Source organism: Geotrypetes seraphini, chromosome 3 (genome assembly GCF_902459505.1).
Source record: "Geotrypetes seraphini chromosome 3, aGeoSer1.1, whole genome shotgun sequence".
Taxonomy (NCBI): Eukaryota; Metazoa; Chordata; class Amphibia; order Gymnophiona; family Dermophiidae; genus Geotrypetes; species Geotrypetes seraphini.
In genome coordinates, this window is record NC_047086.1 from 6,994,006 (window position 1) to 7,011,994 (window position 17,989).

Below are 17,989 nucleotides of genomic sequence, written 5' to 3' on the forward strand. Positions count from 1 at the left end.
ATTTCAACAAACCTCCACAAGAATTGTTTGCATGCATCATGCAATAGCTTTTTTAAAATTGGCCAAAAATCGGATTGGAGCGGACCCATGTAGTCTCACCGATCTTGTTTAGTGCATCTAGCTCTCATTTAAGAAGGATGGAAAATAAAGAATGTTTCTCTGTCAGAAAGGAATGGAAGCAGCCAGAGATCAAAGGGCAGCAATGAAACTATTTTATTTTAAAATATTTAGAACACCACAGAGTTGAAAATGGGCCTAAACAATTGTATGCATTTGTTACGTTTCCTTCCTGTCCATTTTACTTCTAGGATGAACTTTTTCGGGCTCTTTCCTCCTCCTTTCACATGGGGCCCAGATATAGGTGGCGTAGGAGCCGGTGGGGCAATATATGTCCTGTAGCATTAAAGGAAGGTTACATTAAGAAAGGATTAGCAGAGTTTGCTGTCAGGTAAGCAACATTCAATGTGCTCTTGAGATCGTTAGTTTTATGTCTGCAGCTTTAGGTTACATTTTAAACATTTTTCTTTTATTGCAGCTTCCTGGATAAAATGTACTTACTTTCATCTGAAGAGGCACTCTGGAAATTCAAGTTGAACCCTCGTCCTTATCTTATTCCGCCTATGCCACTCCTACCATGTAAGATTGTCATCATGGGGCCTCCATCTTCTGGGAAAACAACTCTTTGCAACCTGTTTGCAGACAAGTATAGTGGAAAGGTAGGCTTTCCCGTTTCAGTCATGTCTAGCACTTATTAGTCTGGAATTCAAGAAGGAAGAAAACAATTCAACCAATACAGTAACTGATGGAGTAATTTTTTCTTAAAGTTTTAAAATTATATAAAGTATTCCTCTAGCCTCTGTAGCATGCTTTTTAGCCACCCATCAAGCTTTAATAAAGTTAAGAAAAGATGTTTGAATCTGATAATGTGCTCTTGATTATAGGTCAGGCAAAACCAACTTTTCTGCTATAATTGTTCCCAGGAACACAGTAACTTGTAAACACAATGGGTGGAAAAAGCCTGAGAGTAGATAAGTTCCTGAGGGTAAAGGTGTGCATCCCACCACTGGAAGTTTTTTTTAAAAAGAGAACTAGACAATTATTTTTCTAGAATATTGGCAGAGGGATGGACAATGTACCCTACATAAGAATAGCCTTACTGGGTCAGACCAACTAATACCTGTCAACATTCCATGCTACCGATCCAGGGCAAGCAGTGGCTTCCCCCATGTCCCTCTTAATAACAGACTATGGACTTTTCCTCCAGGAAATTGTCCAAACTTTTCATAAAACCAGCTACGCTATCTGCTCTTACCACAACCTCTGGCAATGCGTTCCAGAGCTTAACTATTCTCTGAGTGAAAAATTATTTCCTCCTATTGGTTTTAAAAGTATTTCCTTGTAACTTTATCAAGTGTCCCCTAGTCTTTGTAATTTTTGACGGAGTGAAAAATCGATCCACTTGTACCCATTCTACTCCACTTAGGATTTTGTAAACTTCAATCATATCTCCCTTCAGCCTTCTCTTTTCCAAGCTGAAGAGCTCTAACCTTTATAGTCCATAGTCTATTATTGAGAAAGACATGGGGAAAGCCCTTGCTTGCCCTGGATCGGTAGCATGGATTATCCCAGTACAAGCAGGCAGCATATTCTCAACATATGGATGACATCATCCATGGAGCCCCGGTGTGGACAGTTTTACAAGCAGACTTGCTTGAAGAACTTTTAGAAAGTTTGCGACTGCCGTACTGCGCATGCACGAGTGACACAGGACCTACATTTGTTGGAGCTTTGGTCCTCGACCTGGCAGCTGGGCTTTAACGCTAAGAAATGCAAGATCATGCTCAGGGGTGGGAAATTTCATGGCGACACCAGGAAATATTTCTTCACCGAGAGAGTGGTTGATTCTTGGAACGAGCTCCCGGTGTAGGTGATCGAGGCAAACAGCTGCAAGAATTTAAGAGCAAATGGGATGCCCATGTGGGATCCCTTAGAGGGTTAAGCCAAGGGAACCTGTCACCAAGAGTGGGGTCCCTAGGATAGTAGACTTGGGGGTGGGTCAGTAGAGTGGGCAGACCTGATGGGCTATGGCCCTTATCTGCCGTCATCTTCTATGTTTCTATGAGTGCCTTCCCACCCGACATAGGGCGTGCGTCTCCTCAGTTCTAAGTTTTCCACGGAGCTGAGAAGCACTCGTTTCAAGGCTCTGCGCGAGAGTTAGTTCTACTTGTGCCTTCTCTCACCACGGCTTGTGTATTTTCTTTACAGGGTCACTGTTATCTGTACGTTTGATTTTTTATTTATTTATTTTTTTTAAATAAGAGTTTAGATTGTTTTTTCAATCATGTCACAGCGGGGCCTACTCCGTGGCCTCAGCCTGTGGGCTTCGATTTTGCCACGGCTGTCTTTCATTCCATGTCCTGGCCGGTCACAGGGTTCAAGAAGTATAGCCGGTGTCAATGCGCGATCTCCATCACTGACCCACATAAGTGTTTAGGACCTGACCATCATCCGGAGTCATGCACCCGCTGTGCTACACTTCAAAATTGAGCCCTTAAACGTCTAGTTCAGATTGAGAAAATCTTCGGGGAATGGATCTGTCTTCAACCAAAACTTCTACCCCAATTCTGGCCCCGATCTCGACTCCATCAAATTCTTCTACGGGGCCAAAACCTTCAACCTCGACCTCACTCAAACCTTCCTTGATGGGGAAGTCTTCGTCTTCAGGGAAATCAGCTAAATCTTCTCCTGAGATAGAAACATAGAAACATAGAAGATGACGGCAGAAAAGGGCCACAGCCCATCAAGTCTGCCCACTCCAACAACCCTACCCCCCTGAATTTACCTCCCTAGAGATCCCACATGTGTATCCCATTTCCTTTTAAAATCCTTCACGCTGCTGGCCTGAATCACCTGAGGTGGAAGTTCATTCCAACGATCGACCACCCTTTCGGTGAAGAAGAACTTCCTGGTGTCGCCATGAAATTTCCCACCCCTGATTTTCAGCGGATGGCCTCTTGTGGCAGAGGGGCCTTTAAAAAAGAAGATATCATCCTCCACCTCAATACGGCCGGTGATATATTTAAACGTCTCTATCATGTCTCCTCTCTCTCTACGTTCTTCAAGTGAATATAGCTGCAATTTATTCAGCCTTTCTTCATACGGGAGGTCTTTGAGTCCCGAGACCATTTTGGTGGCCATTCTTTGAACCGACTCAACTCTCAGCACATCCTTTTGGTAATGTGGCCTCCAGAATTGTACACAATACTCCAGATGAGGCCTCACCATGGATCTGTACAATGGCATTATAACTTCGGGCTTCCGGCTGATAAAACTTCTTCGGATGCATCCCATCATTTGTCTTGCCTTTGATGAAGCCTTCTCCACTTGATTGGCAGTCTTCATGTCTTCGCTAATGATCACCCCCAAATCACGTTCCGCCTTGGTCCTAACTAAGGTTTCACCATTTAGTGTGTAAGTTTTGCATGGATTCCTGCTGCCGAGGTGCATGACCTTACATTTTCTAGCATTGAAGTTTAGCTGCCAAGTCGAGGACCAATGTTCCAATAGAAGTAGGTCCTGCGTCATACTGTCTGGTAAAGTGTTCTCACTTACTATGTTGCATAGTTTGGCGTCATCGGCGAATAATGTGATTTTACCCTGAAGCCCCTGAGTCAGATCTCCCACAAATATGTTGAAGAGGATCGGGCCCAAGACCGAGCCCTGAGGCACTCCACTGATCACCTCCGACGTTTTTGAAGGGGCACCATTTACCACCACTCTCTGAAGTCTACTGTTTAGCCAATCACCGACCCATGTAGTTAACGTCTCTCCCAGTCCCATTGATTTCATCTTGTTCAATAGTCTGCGGTGCGGAACGCTATCAAAAGCTTTACTAAAGTCCAAGTAAACGACGTCCAGGGACTCACCCACATCCAGTTTCCTTGTTATCCAGTCAAAGAAACTAATCAGATTGGATTGGCAGGACCTGCCTCTGGTAAATCCATGTTGGCGGGGATCCCGTAGATTCTTCTCGTCTAGGATTGTATCTAATTTATGCTTAATTAGTGTTTCCATGAGTTTACTTACTATGGATGTGAGACTCACCGGTCTGTAATTCTCAGCCTCTGTCCTGCAGCCCTTTTTGTGGAGTGGGATTACATTGGCTGTTTTCCAGTCCAAGGGGACTTTTCCCGCCTTCAAGGAAGGTAAGATAGCTAAGCCAACACCGCCGGACATGCCACCCTTAGAACCGGTGGTTCTGAGGCTACCCAAGAAACGTGTCTCAAAATCGAGGCAACACTCTTCCTCGAGGTCGTCCTCAGAGGCCATAGGCTCACCAATTGTACCAGATTTACTGGTCTTGGTGCTGGCTTGCAGAATATGTTGGAAACTATTCTGTATCAGGAGTTTGGTAACATGCTTGCCAAATTGCTGCCTCGACCCTGCTTCCTGCAGTCCAGCCTGAGTACTCGGCAGTATTACAGGGAGTCGAGTCCTTGAGAGTGCCTCGAGCTCAATCTGCATACTCTATGCAAGGAGATGAGCCCTTGCGAGTGTCTCGAGATGATTCTACACACTCTAAACAAGGAGTTGAGTCCTTCAGAGTGCCTCGAGATATCTTTACATAAGGAGCTGAGTCCTTTCCAGTGTTTCGCCTTCGTTCTCCGACTTCCAGTCCTACCTCTCCACATAAGGTGTTGCCTTTTTTGAGGCACAGGACGAGGACTCCTCAACATTAATCTTCGAGGCTGTTTCTGACTCAATCACGGGACCGTGATTCGAGGCATAGTTCTTTACCACATCATTTGTCGAGACACTCATTGAAGCCTAGGTCTTCTCGAGACAGGCCTCGTTTATTGAGGCATCGAGACCACCAATTCCTTTGTCGAGGAGATCTGTTGTAGAGCCTCACCATTCTCATCAGTCGAGTTCTCCTGCGAGGTTTTCTTCAGTAGCTGGTTCTTCAAAAGGCAACTTTATGCTTCTTCGACTCATTCCAGAAGTGGGTGTTCGTCCTTATCTTTGCCTATGGAAGGAGATCTCAGGTATCAATACTCTAGAGAGGCTTCACCTTTGTTATCTGCTGTGAAAGGTAGCTCGACGGGTTCTCATTCACCTTCTCCTCAACGAGGTCATACCTCTTTAGATCCGGTGTCCTATGCCAAATGAGTAAAGATCTTAACATCACTTTGGAATCTGATTCAAAATACTCTGAGTATTTGGAAGAACTGGGTATGTCTCATCCTCCTAGGGATTCTCTCAAATTACTCAGTACCATATGAAGATGAAAGTGAGGTTATTCAAGCCTTAACAAGTCAAAACTCCACCTCACTCTATGAGAAAAGGAATTCAAAAAATTTTTAAGGCTAAGTCTCAAAAATTGAGATATGCCACACCATCCATATATTGATATGTTGTGTCTTTTTAACGCTTGCTATGATCTGTCATCCTCCAATCTTTCCAGAAGTAAGACAAATCAGCGACATCTGATATTTCATTCATTCATTTATTTATCCTTAATAATGCAGAGTTACTAGCATGCCCCGACGGGACCCGTTTCGCCCCAACAAGGCTTTCTCAAGGGTTCACAGTAGGCGCTCTTTCTTTAGCGTCCTCACATTCCAGGAGCTAGCAGATCTAGTGCCTACTGTGAACCCTTGAGAAAGCCTTGTTGGGACGAAACGTCCCTCCTGGTTGAGAGGGTAGGACCATGGACAAGTTTGGTCATTGGCTGTATCAAAATTCGATGATGACAAACCGAATTTTGAATTATAACTTTACTTCTTATCTGAAGCATTTGGTCAATGCCATGCCAGATTTTTTTTCAAGTATCTTCCTCAACATCGACTTCCAGAGTTTCAACACATGCATCACACTCTGGGTCAACTTCACATGCATATGGTGCAAGCCGCATATGATGTGTTTGAAATGTCCTCTAAAGTCACTGTGTTCTCGGAGGCGATGCATCATCTGACCTGGCTCCGCACCCTAGCTATGGACCCGAATCTACAAGATCGATTGGCCAACATCCCATGCCAGGGAAATAAGTTGTTTGATGACTCTATTGAGGCAGCTACAAAGCGCTTCTCTGAGCATGAGAAGTCGTTTGCTTCCATAGTCAGGCCAAGGCCAGTGCCTAAGGGTTATAGGCCTCCTCCATCTTATCAGAGGCGTTTTCCTCAAAAGCCAGCACTTTATTTGAGGCTGCCTCCTAAGAAACAGCAGCAGCATAAACCTCAGACCCCTGCTGCACCCAAGGCCTCTCAGTCTTTTTGACCATCTAACACAGAGCATAACCTCAATTGTTCTGCCTCTGTCCTCTCCCCATTGGTGGTCGTCTCCATCATTTTTACCAACCATGGGAACTCATTACATCCGATCTCTGGGTCCTCACAATAATCACTTCCTTCAGGTTCCACCAGATCTTCCCCCAAGAGAGTATCCTTCCAATCAGTCACAGACCACCCTTCTTCAGGAAGCTCAAGCTCTGCTTTGTCTCCGTGCCATCAAGGAAGTTCCTCTGGAATAGCAGAGCACGGAGTTTTATTCCCATTACTTGTCCCGAAGAAAACAGATCTGTGACCTATTTTGGATCTCAGAGCTCTCAACAAATTTCTTGTTAAAGAAAAATTTTGGATACTGTCTCTAGCATCTTTATATCCCCTTCTGGATAAAGATTGGTTATGCTCTCTGGATCTCAAAGAGGCTTGCACTCACATTCCCATTAATCCAGCCTCTCGCAAATTTCTCAGATTTCAGGTGGGAAATCATCATTTTCAATACAGAATGCTACCCTTCGGCCTGGCATCATCTCCCAGTGTGTTCACCAGTAGTAGCAGCAGCTCTGCGCAACCATCGTCTTCAGGTTTTTCCATACCTGGATGACTAGCTCATCAAAAATGCACATCTCAGGGGGTAATTGTAGCAACCCAACGGACTATTTGGTTCCTCCAAAGTTTGGGGTTCGAAATCAACTTTCCAAAATCCCAGCTACAACCCTCTCAGACTCCATAGTTCATTGGATCTGCACTGGACACTTTGCAACTCAGAGCATTCCTTCCTCAACAACGTCAGGATGCTCTCATTTAACTTTGTCAAAAAGTTTCATCCCTCACTTCACTCTCAGCGAGACACATGATGGTTCTCCTAGGTCACACGGCCTCTACAGTTCACATGACTCCTTTTGCCAGACTTCACCTCAGAATCTCTCAGTGGACCCTGGCATCTCAGTGGGCGCAGGCTTTCTACCCACTCTTTCAAGTTCAAGTTCAAGTTTATTATTTGATGAATCACCTATATAAAACATTCTAAGCGATGAACAAATTTAAAAACAGCTTATGAGGTAACAGACAATATTAGAACAGTTTTAAAACAACAATTTTAGACAACAGATATTATTAAGACACAAATAAAGAGTCAAATTACTTATAAATTTTCTTAGGGCATGTGGTTTAGTGACAGACATAATTTAAAGGGGAAGAGGGGAAAAAGTTACAATTTTATCAATCAGAAAAACACAAAAGAGGTAAAAACACAAGGATGGGGGAGATAAAAAAATATATATATAAATATATTTTTTTTGTTTGTTTGTTTGTTTTTGGAAAAGTCTGCATTGGCTTGATCATTTAAGTGGTAAAAGCATCATTAAATAAGAAGGTTTTTAATAGTTTTTTAAAAGAGGTGAGATCCTTTTCTTTTCTGATAAAAAGTGGTAAGGCGTTCCAGGTTTGAGGAGCTATAACGGAAAACATGTCGTTTCTCCTTGTACCCACTATTTTCAAAGAAGGAACCGATAATAGGTCTTGAGATGACGATCGGAGGGAACGAGGTGAATAATATGGCGTAATCATTCTAGACATAAACTGTGGTTCGTTGAAAGATAGTACTTTGAAGACCAGAAATACTATTTTGAAAGTAATTCGGTGGCTAATAGGTAGCCAGTGGAACTTGATCAGTAACGGAGTGACGTGATCATATTTTTTTGCTTTATGAATGAGCTTTATTGCAGTGTTTTGAATTATCTGAAGTCTCCTTTTTTCTTTTTGGGATATATTGATTAACAAAGAGTTACAGTAATCTAGTTTAGAAATGATCATGGAATGGATAAGAATATTGATGGATTTAGGCTCTAGAAATGATGAAATGGATCGTATCAGGCGAAGTTTATAGAAACAAGATTTAACAACATGACTAATGTGACTATGAAAAGATAAGTTAGTATCAATAATTACGCCTAAGATTTTTAGCATGGGTACTGATTCAAGTGGGGTATTATCTAGTACAAATGATGAAATTGGAGTAATGTCTTTTTTCCAAGTGAAAATCGTAGTTTGAGTTTTTTGTATATTTAGTGATAGTTTATTGAGGTTAAGCCAATTTTTTATTGTGTCCAGTTTAGAATTAATTGCTGAAATTTCTTCGTCATTTTCGGGGTCAAAGGGGTGAAGAAGTTGAATGTCATCGGCATAAGAGAATGAAGTAAAGCCCAACAATTGGCAGATAGTAAGTAAAGGAGAGAGGAAAATGTTAAATAAGAGAGGTGACAGAATAGAACCCTGAGGTATACCAAAAGATGATGAGTAAGAGATAGAGTGATCGTCTTTAATTTTAACAGTGGAGGATCGGTTAGAAAGAAAAGAAACAAACCAATTTAGAACATGCCCACTAATACCAAGAGATTCTAAATGATTAAGTAAGAGAACGTGATCAATAGTATCAAAAGCCGCGGATAGATCTAAGGAAAAGAGGGCAACCGATTTATGATGATCTAGATAATAATGGATGTTAGTTATGAGGCCTAACATTGAATATTCTGTATTGTGATGTTTGCGGAATCCCGTTTGATTAGGGTGTAGAGCGTTTGATGATTCAATAAAGTCGGATAGCTGTTCGAAAACCAAGTTTTCAGTTAATTTTGCTAGGAAGGGTAGATTTGAGATTGGGCGATAGTTGGATACATCATCCCGACTAGCATTGTGTTTTTTTAGAATTGGAGTAACAGTAGATTTTTTCCAATTAGTAGGGACGGTGGCTGAAAGAAAACTGTTTTTAATGAGTGACTGAATGAATGGGCCAAAACAAGAAAAAAAATTTTTCAGATAAAAAGGAGGAATTAATTCGGATCGGGAATTTTTTATGTTAATTCTTTGAAAGACCTCTTCTATTTCTTTTAAAGATGGAATTCTAAAATTTGTACATTTGGACGTTGGTATAGTGGAGTTAGTGTTATTATACAAAGACTCATCTAATGTGTTAGTATCAAAGGTTTTTCGTATCTGAGCGATTTTTTCGCAAAATTAGTCTGCCAGGTCTTGTGCTTTGGGAATAGATAATGAGTTATTATTATTGTTTTGGGACTCCGGAGTGATGGATTTAAGAATAAAGAATAATTCAGAACTATTTTTGGCTTTATAAATTTTATTAGAATAGTAGTTTTTTTTAGCTTGATTAATTTTGTTCTTATAGAGGTATGCCTGTTCTCTATAACGTTGTAAGTTCGTAGGAGTTTTTGATGATCGCCATTTCCTTTCCAGTGACCGAAGTTGTGTTTTTATTAACGATAAGTCTTCTGAGTACCAAGGATTACGGAATTTACGAAGAGGAATTGTTTTTGAGATTATTGGTGCTTTCTTATTCAGAAAAGATTCTAGTGAGGAGTTCCAAAAAAGGAGTTGCTCATCAATAGATTCGAAATTGGGAATATTTATTGAGGAACTGAAAAAGGGGGAAATGTCAGTGGATTCTAGTTTCGAAAAATCTCTAAACATAATCTTTTTAAAGGATTCTGGAGAAGATTTTATTGATATAGGGTGGGAATTATAGCAGTTAAGTGAAATGAAATAATGGTCTGACCATGGTACAGGAGAAATAAGAGGTACTGAGTAAGATCTAAATTGAGATTTAGTTGTGAGGATCATATCCAGGGTATGTTTTGAAGAATGTGTGGGTTCGTTAATGTGAGTTTCCAAATCTAAGGTCTTAATGAAATTTAGCATATCAGTTGTATATGGGTTATTAGGGTTATCAAAATGAAGATTATAGGGCAGAGAGAAGCAGAGCAGAAATCAAAAATTAAATTATGTAATGAAATTAACTTTGTTTGGTCTATAGGGGGGGAATATAAAGTAGAAAGAGGTCAGTTTTAGGATTATGGTTAATTTGAACTTGTAAAAATTCAATTATGGTGTTGTTATTAGATTGATCACAAATCTTGACTAAGTTCTTTTGAAAAATAATAGCTACACCACCCCCTTTGCGGTTATGTCGATGGTTACAATAATAATCAAAGTTGAGAGGACAGCAGTAAGACAGATAAGCTTCATCGCCGGGTGAAAGCCATGTTTCTGTAATGCATAAGATCTGTAGTCCTTGAGAAAGAATAGCATCTTTTAATAAGTGATGTTTACTTCTGATTGATCTTGAATTGATAAGGCCGATTTTTAGGGGTTCATTACTAAGGGAAGAATTTCTGTAAGAAGGAATAGTTGTTTTTGATGTAAGGTTGTTTGAGCACAGGGGTATAATTGGGATTATCGTGGTGGATTGGGGAGAGGATCTGAGCGGTTTATAGGATATAGGTCTATTGCCCCAATGAACTGGAATATTATTGTTTGTTGTACACATGATGGGACCTAAATTAGTGTTGCTATAAAGACTTAAAATTTGAGGAGTCAGAACTAAAAAGCCAATGATGTTAAAAATTCCAAGTTTACCAATAATATTAAAAGATAGAGATTTATGTATATGATTAAAAAAGGCTAAAAAAGTTAAAAATAATCTAAGAGGGAAAGCGCACTCGGGATGTGCATGAAGGAGTGAACAAAGGAGCAGGCGCGCGCCTCTGCGGCATGCGCCGCAGAGAGTCCAACTAAATAGGACATGCGCTGACCTGTAAAATCAAATTATAAAGCAGGTTAAGCAAAAACTAAAGTTCTTAGCAGAGTGCAAGTTGGTGCGCAAGTGCTCTGTTGTGGTGCGTGCGCCGCAGAGAGTCCAACTAAATAGGACATGCGCTGACCTGGTCGGGGGGAGGAGTCCGGCGAGCCGCCGCTTTGCGGCAGCGGAAGAGCAGAAGAGGAGTTAAACTGGTTTGTTGAGAAAGTCTCTCCACTGGTGGATGCTCTCTTCCTATCTCTCCAGAGGTTTGCTGTTTCAGACACCCCCTCATCAGAAGGTCCTCACAACAGATTCCTTGACCTACACTTGGGGGGCTTATTTCAATGGTCTCTGTACTCAAGGGCATTGATCCAGCACAGATCGTTCGTGTCACATAAATCTGTTGGAACTCAGAGTGATATTCAATGCTCTCAAAGCTTTTCAGCATCATCTTCACGATCAAGTAGTCCTCATTTGTACAATCAAGTTGCCATGTACTATGTCAACAAGCAGGGAGGAACAGGATCTCTTCCCTTTGCCAGGAGGCTCAGAAGGTTTGGAATTGGGCAATTCTTCACAATATCTTTCTGAAAGCCATTTATATTCAATGAGAGAAAAACTTTTTAGCGGACAAATTGAGTCGTCTTCTACAGCCTCACGAATGGACACTCAATTCCTCACCTCTCCATCACATTTTTCTCAGTGAGGAACTCCTGAAATAGATCACTTTGCGTCTCCCCACAACAACAAGCTGCCTCAGTTTTGCTCCAGGATATACTCTCCTCATCGCCTCGAGGCAGATGCTTTTCTTCTGGAATGGACAAATCAGTTTCTATATTCATTTATTCTCATTCTCAAGACACTCGTCAAACTCAAACACGAACATGCCACCATGATTCTCATCGCTCCTCAGTGGCCCGGACAACCTTGATTTTCCCTTCTACTTCAACTCAGCAGCAGGGAGCCACTACTTCTACCAGTTTTTCCATCTCTGCTTACACAGAGTCAGGGGTCTCTGCTTCATCCCAATCTGCAGTCTCTGCACCTGACAGCTTGGTACCTTTCAACCTAACTACCAATTTACAGTTCTCTCAATCTGTCAAGGACATTCTAGAGGCTTCCAGGAAGCCTACCACTAGGCTGTTATCTACTTAATGCACCCTTCATCACAAGGACCCTCAGTCTACCTCCTTGTCTTCAGTTCTGGATTACCTGTTGCATTTATCTCAATCAGGTCTCAAATCAACATCCATTAGAGTCCATCTCAGTGCAATTGCTGCTTTCCATCAGTCCTTAGAGGGAAACCTTTATCTTCTCATCCTGTGGTTTCCAGATTTATGAAAGGACTTTTCAATGTCAAGCCACCTCTCAAACCGCCTCCCGTGGTTTGGGATCTCAGTGTTGTTCTTGCTCAGTTGATGAAGCCTCCATTTGAACCAATGTCTATGGCTCATCTGAAATATCTCACTTGGAAAGTGGTCTTCCTCATTGCTCTCACATCTACTCGCAGAGTCGGTGAGCTACAAGCTTTAGTAGCGGACCCACCTTTCACAGTATTCAATCACGACAAGGTGGTCCTCTGTACTCATCCTAAATTCTTACCAAAAGTAATTTCAGAATTTCATCTTAATCAATCCATTGTACTTCAAGTGTTTTTTTCAAAGCCTCATTCTCACCCTGGAGAAACAGCTCTTCATATTCTGGACTATAAGCGTGCTTTAGCCTTCTACTTACAAAGGATTAAGCCACAAAGATCTTCTACTCAACTTTTTGTCTCCTTCAATCCAAATAAGTTGGGACATCCAGTTTCCAAGAGAACCATCTCCAACTGGTTGGCTGCTTGCATCTCTTTCTGCTATGCACAGGCTGGACTGCATCTACAGGGTCAAGTCATAGCCCATAACATTAGAATTTTGGTGGCATCTGTAGCTTTCCTTAGATCTACTCCTATTGAGGAAATCAGCAAAGCTGCCACTTGGTCCTCGGTTCATACCTTCACCTCCCATTATTGTCTGAATTCTTTTTCCAGATGGGATGGCTACTTTGGCCAGGCAGTATTACAAAATTTATTTTCCTGAATTGCCAACATTTCCACCATCCCATTCTGGTTAGCTTGGAGGTCATCCATATATTGAGAATATGCTGCCTGCTTGTCCTGAGATAAAGCAAAGTTACTTACCGTAACAGGTGTTATCTAGGCAGGCAGATATTCTCACAACCCACCCATCTCCCCTGGTGGGCTTCTTACCTAGCTATCTGAACTGAGGAGACGCTGAGGAGACGCACGCCCTCCATCGGGTGGGAAGGCACTCGCTCATGCGCCAGTCGCAAATTTTCTAAAAGTTCTTCAACAAGTCTGCTTGTGAAGCTGTCTGCATCGGGGATCCGTGGATGACATCACCCATATGTTGAGAATATCTGCCTACTGTCCTTGGATAACACCTGTTACGGTAAGTAACTGTGCTATATTGCTACTCCTTAGGTTTTGGCCAGGTACTAGTGACCTGGATTGGCCACCTTGAGAACGAGCTACTGGGCTTGATGGACCATTGGTCTAGAGAGTTGCACGGGAACGGGGATGACGGGAATCCAGCGGGACCCGCGGGGATCCCGCGGGTTCCCCCTTTGGGTCACGGGGATCCCGTGGGGACGCCCCCTAGGGTCGCGGGGATCCTGTGGGGACGCCTCCGAGGGTCGCGGGGTTCCTGCGGGGTTGGATCGCAGTGCACTCGAGCCGTGAGGGTAGTCTCCTTCTCCTTACCTGCCCTGTTGCAGCACAAAGCCGAACGGAAATCTTCCCGATGTCAGCGCTGACGTCGGAGGGAGGGCTTAAGCAAAGCCCTCCCTTCCTCCGACGTCAGCGCTGACATCAGGAAGACTTCCGGTCGGCTGTGTGCGGCAGGGCAGGTAGAGAGAAGGCAATGGCGTATGAAAGAGGGGGGAGGGGGCGGTCCGCCCCGGAGAATGTGCACAGCTGGTCAGGTCCTCCGATCGACCGACAACAGGCCGGCCGACAAATCTCCCTGCCCTGTAGCCGCGAATCTAAATTACCTCTTACAGCAGCTTCACTACTCCAGCTGCTGTAAGAAGGTAATTTAGATTCGCGGCTACAGGACAGGGAGATTTGTCCGACCGGGCCTGTTCTGTTGTCGGTCGGGTGCAAAAGCGCCACAAAGGTGGAGGCAGGGAGGGAGGAAAGGTGGAGTGGAGAAGAAAAGACGCTTAAGGGGGGAGAAGGCCGCTGAAAGCACTGGGGAAGACAAAGGGGTGGAAAAGAACGCTGAAAGGACATGGGGTAAACGGGAGGAAGGGGGGGAAGGACCCTGAAAGCACTGGGGAAGACAAAGGGGTGGAGAATGCCACTGAAAGGACATGGGGAAAACAGGGGTGGAGAAGGCCGCTGAAAGGACATGGGGAAGACAGAGGGGGGAGAAGGCCGCTGAAAGGACATGGGGAAGACAGAGGGGGGAGAAGGACGCTGAAAGGACATGGGGAAGGCAGAGGGGGGAGAAGGATGCTGACAGGACATGGGGAAGATGGTGGGGGAGAAGGACACTGAAAGGAAATGGGGAAGAGGGAATGGGAAGAAGACGCTGGCAGGGAAGAAGACAGAGGTGCCAGACTATGGGGGGAGCGGAGGGAAAAAGATGGGTGCCAGACCAATTTGGGAGGGGGGAGAAAGGGAGAGGCACAGTAACAGAGCAAATGGAAGACACAGAGAGAAGAGAGGCAGTGGATGGAAGGAATTGAATGAGAACATGAAGAAAGCAGAAACCAGGCAATAAAGGTAGGAAAAAAATTTTTTTTTTTTTTTTTTTTTGCTTAAGGATAAAGTAGTATATTAGTTGTGTTGATAAAAATTTATAAACATTAGAGGCTCTGGTAGAAACCCGTTTACAAAGTATGTATTCTTCCCAATTAATATTTCCAAATTAATAAAGTCTTTTTGCTTATTTTTAAATGGGTTTCTACCAGAGCCTTTAATTCAGTAGCATAATTAAATGAAATAACTATTTCTGTAGTTTATAGGGACAGGCGGGGACGTAGGGGATTCCTCGCAGGGACGGGCGGGGACGTAGGGGATTCCTCGCGGGGACGGGTGAGGACGGAGGGATTCCTCACGGGGACGGGTGGGGACGGGTGGGAGTCCTCACGGGGACGGGTGGGGACGGGTGAGACTTTGGCGGGGACGGGTGGGATTTCTGTCTCCGCGCAACTCTCTACATTGGTCTGACCTAGTAAGGCTGTTTTTATGTTCTTAGTCTTTCTTTATACAAGAGGAGTTCCATCCCCTTTACCATATTGGTCGCTTTTCTTTGAATCTTTTCTAGTGCTGCTATATCTTTCTTGAGATACGGTGACCAAAATTGAATGCAATATTCCAGGTGAGGTCACACCATGGAGCGATACAGAGGCATTATAACATTCATAGTTTTTAATAATTACTAGCATCTTGTTTGCTTTTTTGGCTGCTGACACACATTGGGCAGAAGGTTTCATTGTATTGTCTACAATGACACCGAGATCCTTTTCTTGGGCGCTAACCCCCAAGGTGGACCCTCTTCACATTTCTCCCAGAGCTGTTTTCTGTGAATCCACTCAACACTGAAACATGTCTTTTTGTGACCCATGTGACATTCTGTACATGTGTTTGATTTTGTCAGGTGTTTGATATGTCTGAACTTATTGGGCCCTATCTAAAAGAGACCAAGAAGAAGACAGTTGAAGCAGCTAGAGATACGGCATTGCAAGAAGCTCTCATATCTGTCAAAAATAAGATTGAACAACAAAGAAAGTCAAAGGAGCAAGGTACCACTAACGCTTCCTGCCTGCTGCCCCAACCCACCGTCTTGCTCTCGCCTTGAATCTCTCCTGCCTGCTGCGCCGACTCGCCCTGAATCTCTCCTACCACCCCGACTCTCCTACCTTCCCTGCACTGTGAGCCCATGGTTTTAACCTGCGGGTTAAAACCACGAGCTCGCTGGGCTAGTAAAAGTAAAAAGAAAAAAATTTGCGGCCCTTAGAGGCATGCGTAGACCATCTACAGTGCACATGCGTTGGGATCGCACACTAGTGATCCGTGCAGTCCAAGGGGGGGCATTCCTCTGATCGCCCTCATTTTAATTTTTTGTTTTGTGAATTGGTCGGGCCTGCACGGATCGGGCACGGAAAGGAAGTTAGTGAATCTAGCCCTAAATTCAGCAAATGGTGCCAAAATTTGGACACTGAAAAAAATGAGCGCTGAGCAATATTATATAACCAGTGCTCTAAGTTGGATGCTGTTTATAAACTAGCACCTAAAGACAGGTTATCCCAGGTCAAGCAGGCAGCATATTCTCATGTATGGGTGACGTCACCGACGGAGCCCCTGTATGGACCACTTTAAAAGTGCATCGCCACTTTAAGTCTTTAGAAAGTTCATGATAGCCCGAACCGTGCATGCGCGAGTGCCTTCCCATCCAACATAGGACATGTGGTCCCTCAGTTTCTTAATTTCTGCGGAGCTAAGAAGTCACGTTGAAATCTATTTTTCCATTGCCTTCCCGCTCCCGCGGATCTCTGACTTTTTAGTCAGTTGTCTTTTATTCCCTTGCTTAGTTTTAATTAAAAAAAAAAAAAGTTAAAATTTTAGTTTTTTCCCTTTCCTTCCAATTTTAGTTTGGTCGAGGCCGTCTTCCCTTCAATGGCCCGCCTGCAGATGAGTTTCAAAAAGTGTGGATGTTGTGCTCAGCCTGTCACTGTGACCGACCCGCATCGCTGGTGTTTCCGGTGTTTAGGGCCTGAGCACCGTCCTGAAACCTGTTCCCGCTGTTCGTTGCTGCAGAAGAAGACTCTTAAAAACCGCCTGATTCAACAGCATCTCCTTTTTGGTATTGCAATGGAGGGCGATTCGACACCGCACCAATCGACATCTGTAACCATCTTCGGTGTCAAACATTTCAGTGGGTAAGCCTGCTAAGAATCCTTCCCCCACCCCTTTTGGGCTTCAGGTCAAAGCAGCAGTGAGCCAAGTCCTGCCGACCTCGAGGAGACCCAAAAAACGCTCCGCTCCAATTTCGGTGAGTGCCTCGACATCGTAATCCTCATCACTGGAGCGTAGAGCGGCGCCAACGGTACCAGCAAAGAAGCCAGAGGTACCGGTGCTTACTCTGAGTTGCTAAGAGAGGAGTTACAGGACCAGCTGGAAATGCTGCTGTCAACTCAAATTTTTCCCATGTCGACACCGACTCCTCTGGTGCCAGTCTGGTCTGAGCCCTTGATACTGGTTACACCTGCAGAGGAGTCTCCATTGGTGTCGCTTCTTCTTGTGAAGGAGCCAACACTAACAATTCACTGGCACCGGCCATTCTCAACACAGACATCCCATGACTTGATGCTGCTGCAGTCTGGAAAAGCACTTCAGAAATTGTAGCATCGTGAGCCTTTGGTACCTGTTGCTCGGTACCGACTCCGGACAACTCAAGATTCAAACCTTTATGGGGATTCTAATTAGGAACCTGTTCTATCTGAGCATGAAGGTTCTTCAGATGAGGGTTCCATTCACCAACCTTCTCAAGAGATTCCTCTTTTGTCTGAGAAATCTTCCTTCTCCAAATTTCTCTGGGAAATGTCTGAGACCATGTCCATTCCTCTTGAAGCTGATTCTAAGTGGTCTAAGGAGTTTCTCGATGCCTTAGATTATGATCAACCACCTAACGAACTCCTCAGGCTTCCTATTCACGATATCCTATGGGAAACATTTTACAAAAATTTTGAAACGCCACTTACTGTTCCAGTGGCTCCTCGTAAGTTGGACTCTGTATAGGGTGATCCCTATTCCAGGGTTTGATAAACTTCAGCTTCCACACAAGTCTCTCCTGGTAGAATCTACCTTAAAGAAATCCTCAGGAGCTAGTGTGTATGCCTCTGTACCCCCTGGCAGAGAGGACAAGACCGATTTGATAAAAGCTATATCAGAATGCTGTTAGCCATCCGGTCTGGTAACTACACTTATCCCAGGACAAGCATGCAGCATATTCTCTACAGGTAGGTGACGTCATCTACGGAGCCCCGTCGCGGACAGCTTTTCAAGCAAACTTGATTGAAGATCTCAAAGTTTGCTAGTGCCGCCCAC

General features: G+C 43.8%; 1 protein-coding gene across 1 annotated transcript in view; it reads left to right on the forward strand.

Moving 5' to 3' along the window:
* The window catches only part of AK9 (adenylate kinase 9), a 1,007,389-nt gene that overhangs the window by 313,979 nt on the left and 675,421 nt on the right, over nt 1-17,989 (forward strand). The window contains exons 11-13 of the mRNA XM_033936269.1: nt 309-448; nt 536-716; nt 15,540-15,684. Coding sequence (XP_033792160.1) covers nt 309-448; nt 536-716; nt 15,540-15,684 — 466 coding nt within the window. The remainder of the gene's footprint in view (nt 1-308; nt 449-535; nt 717-15,539; nt 15,685-17,989) is intronic.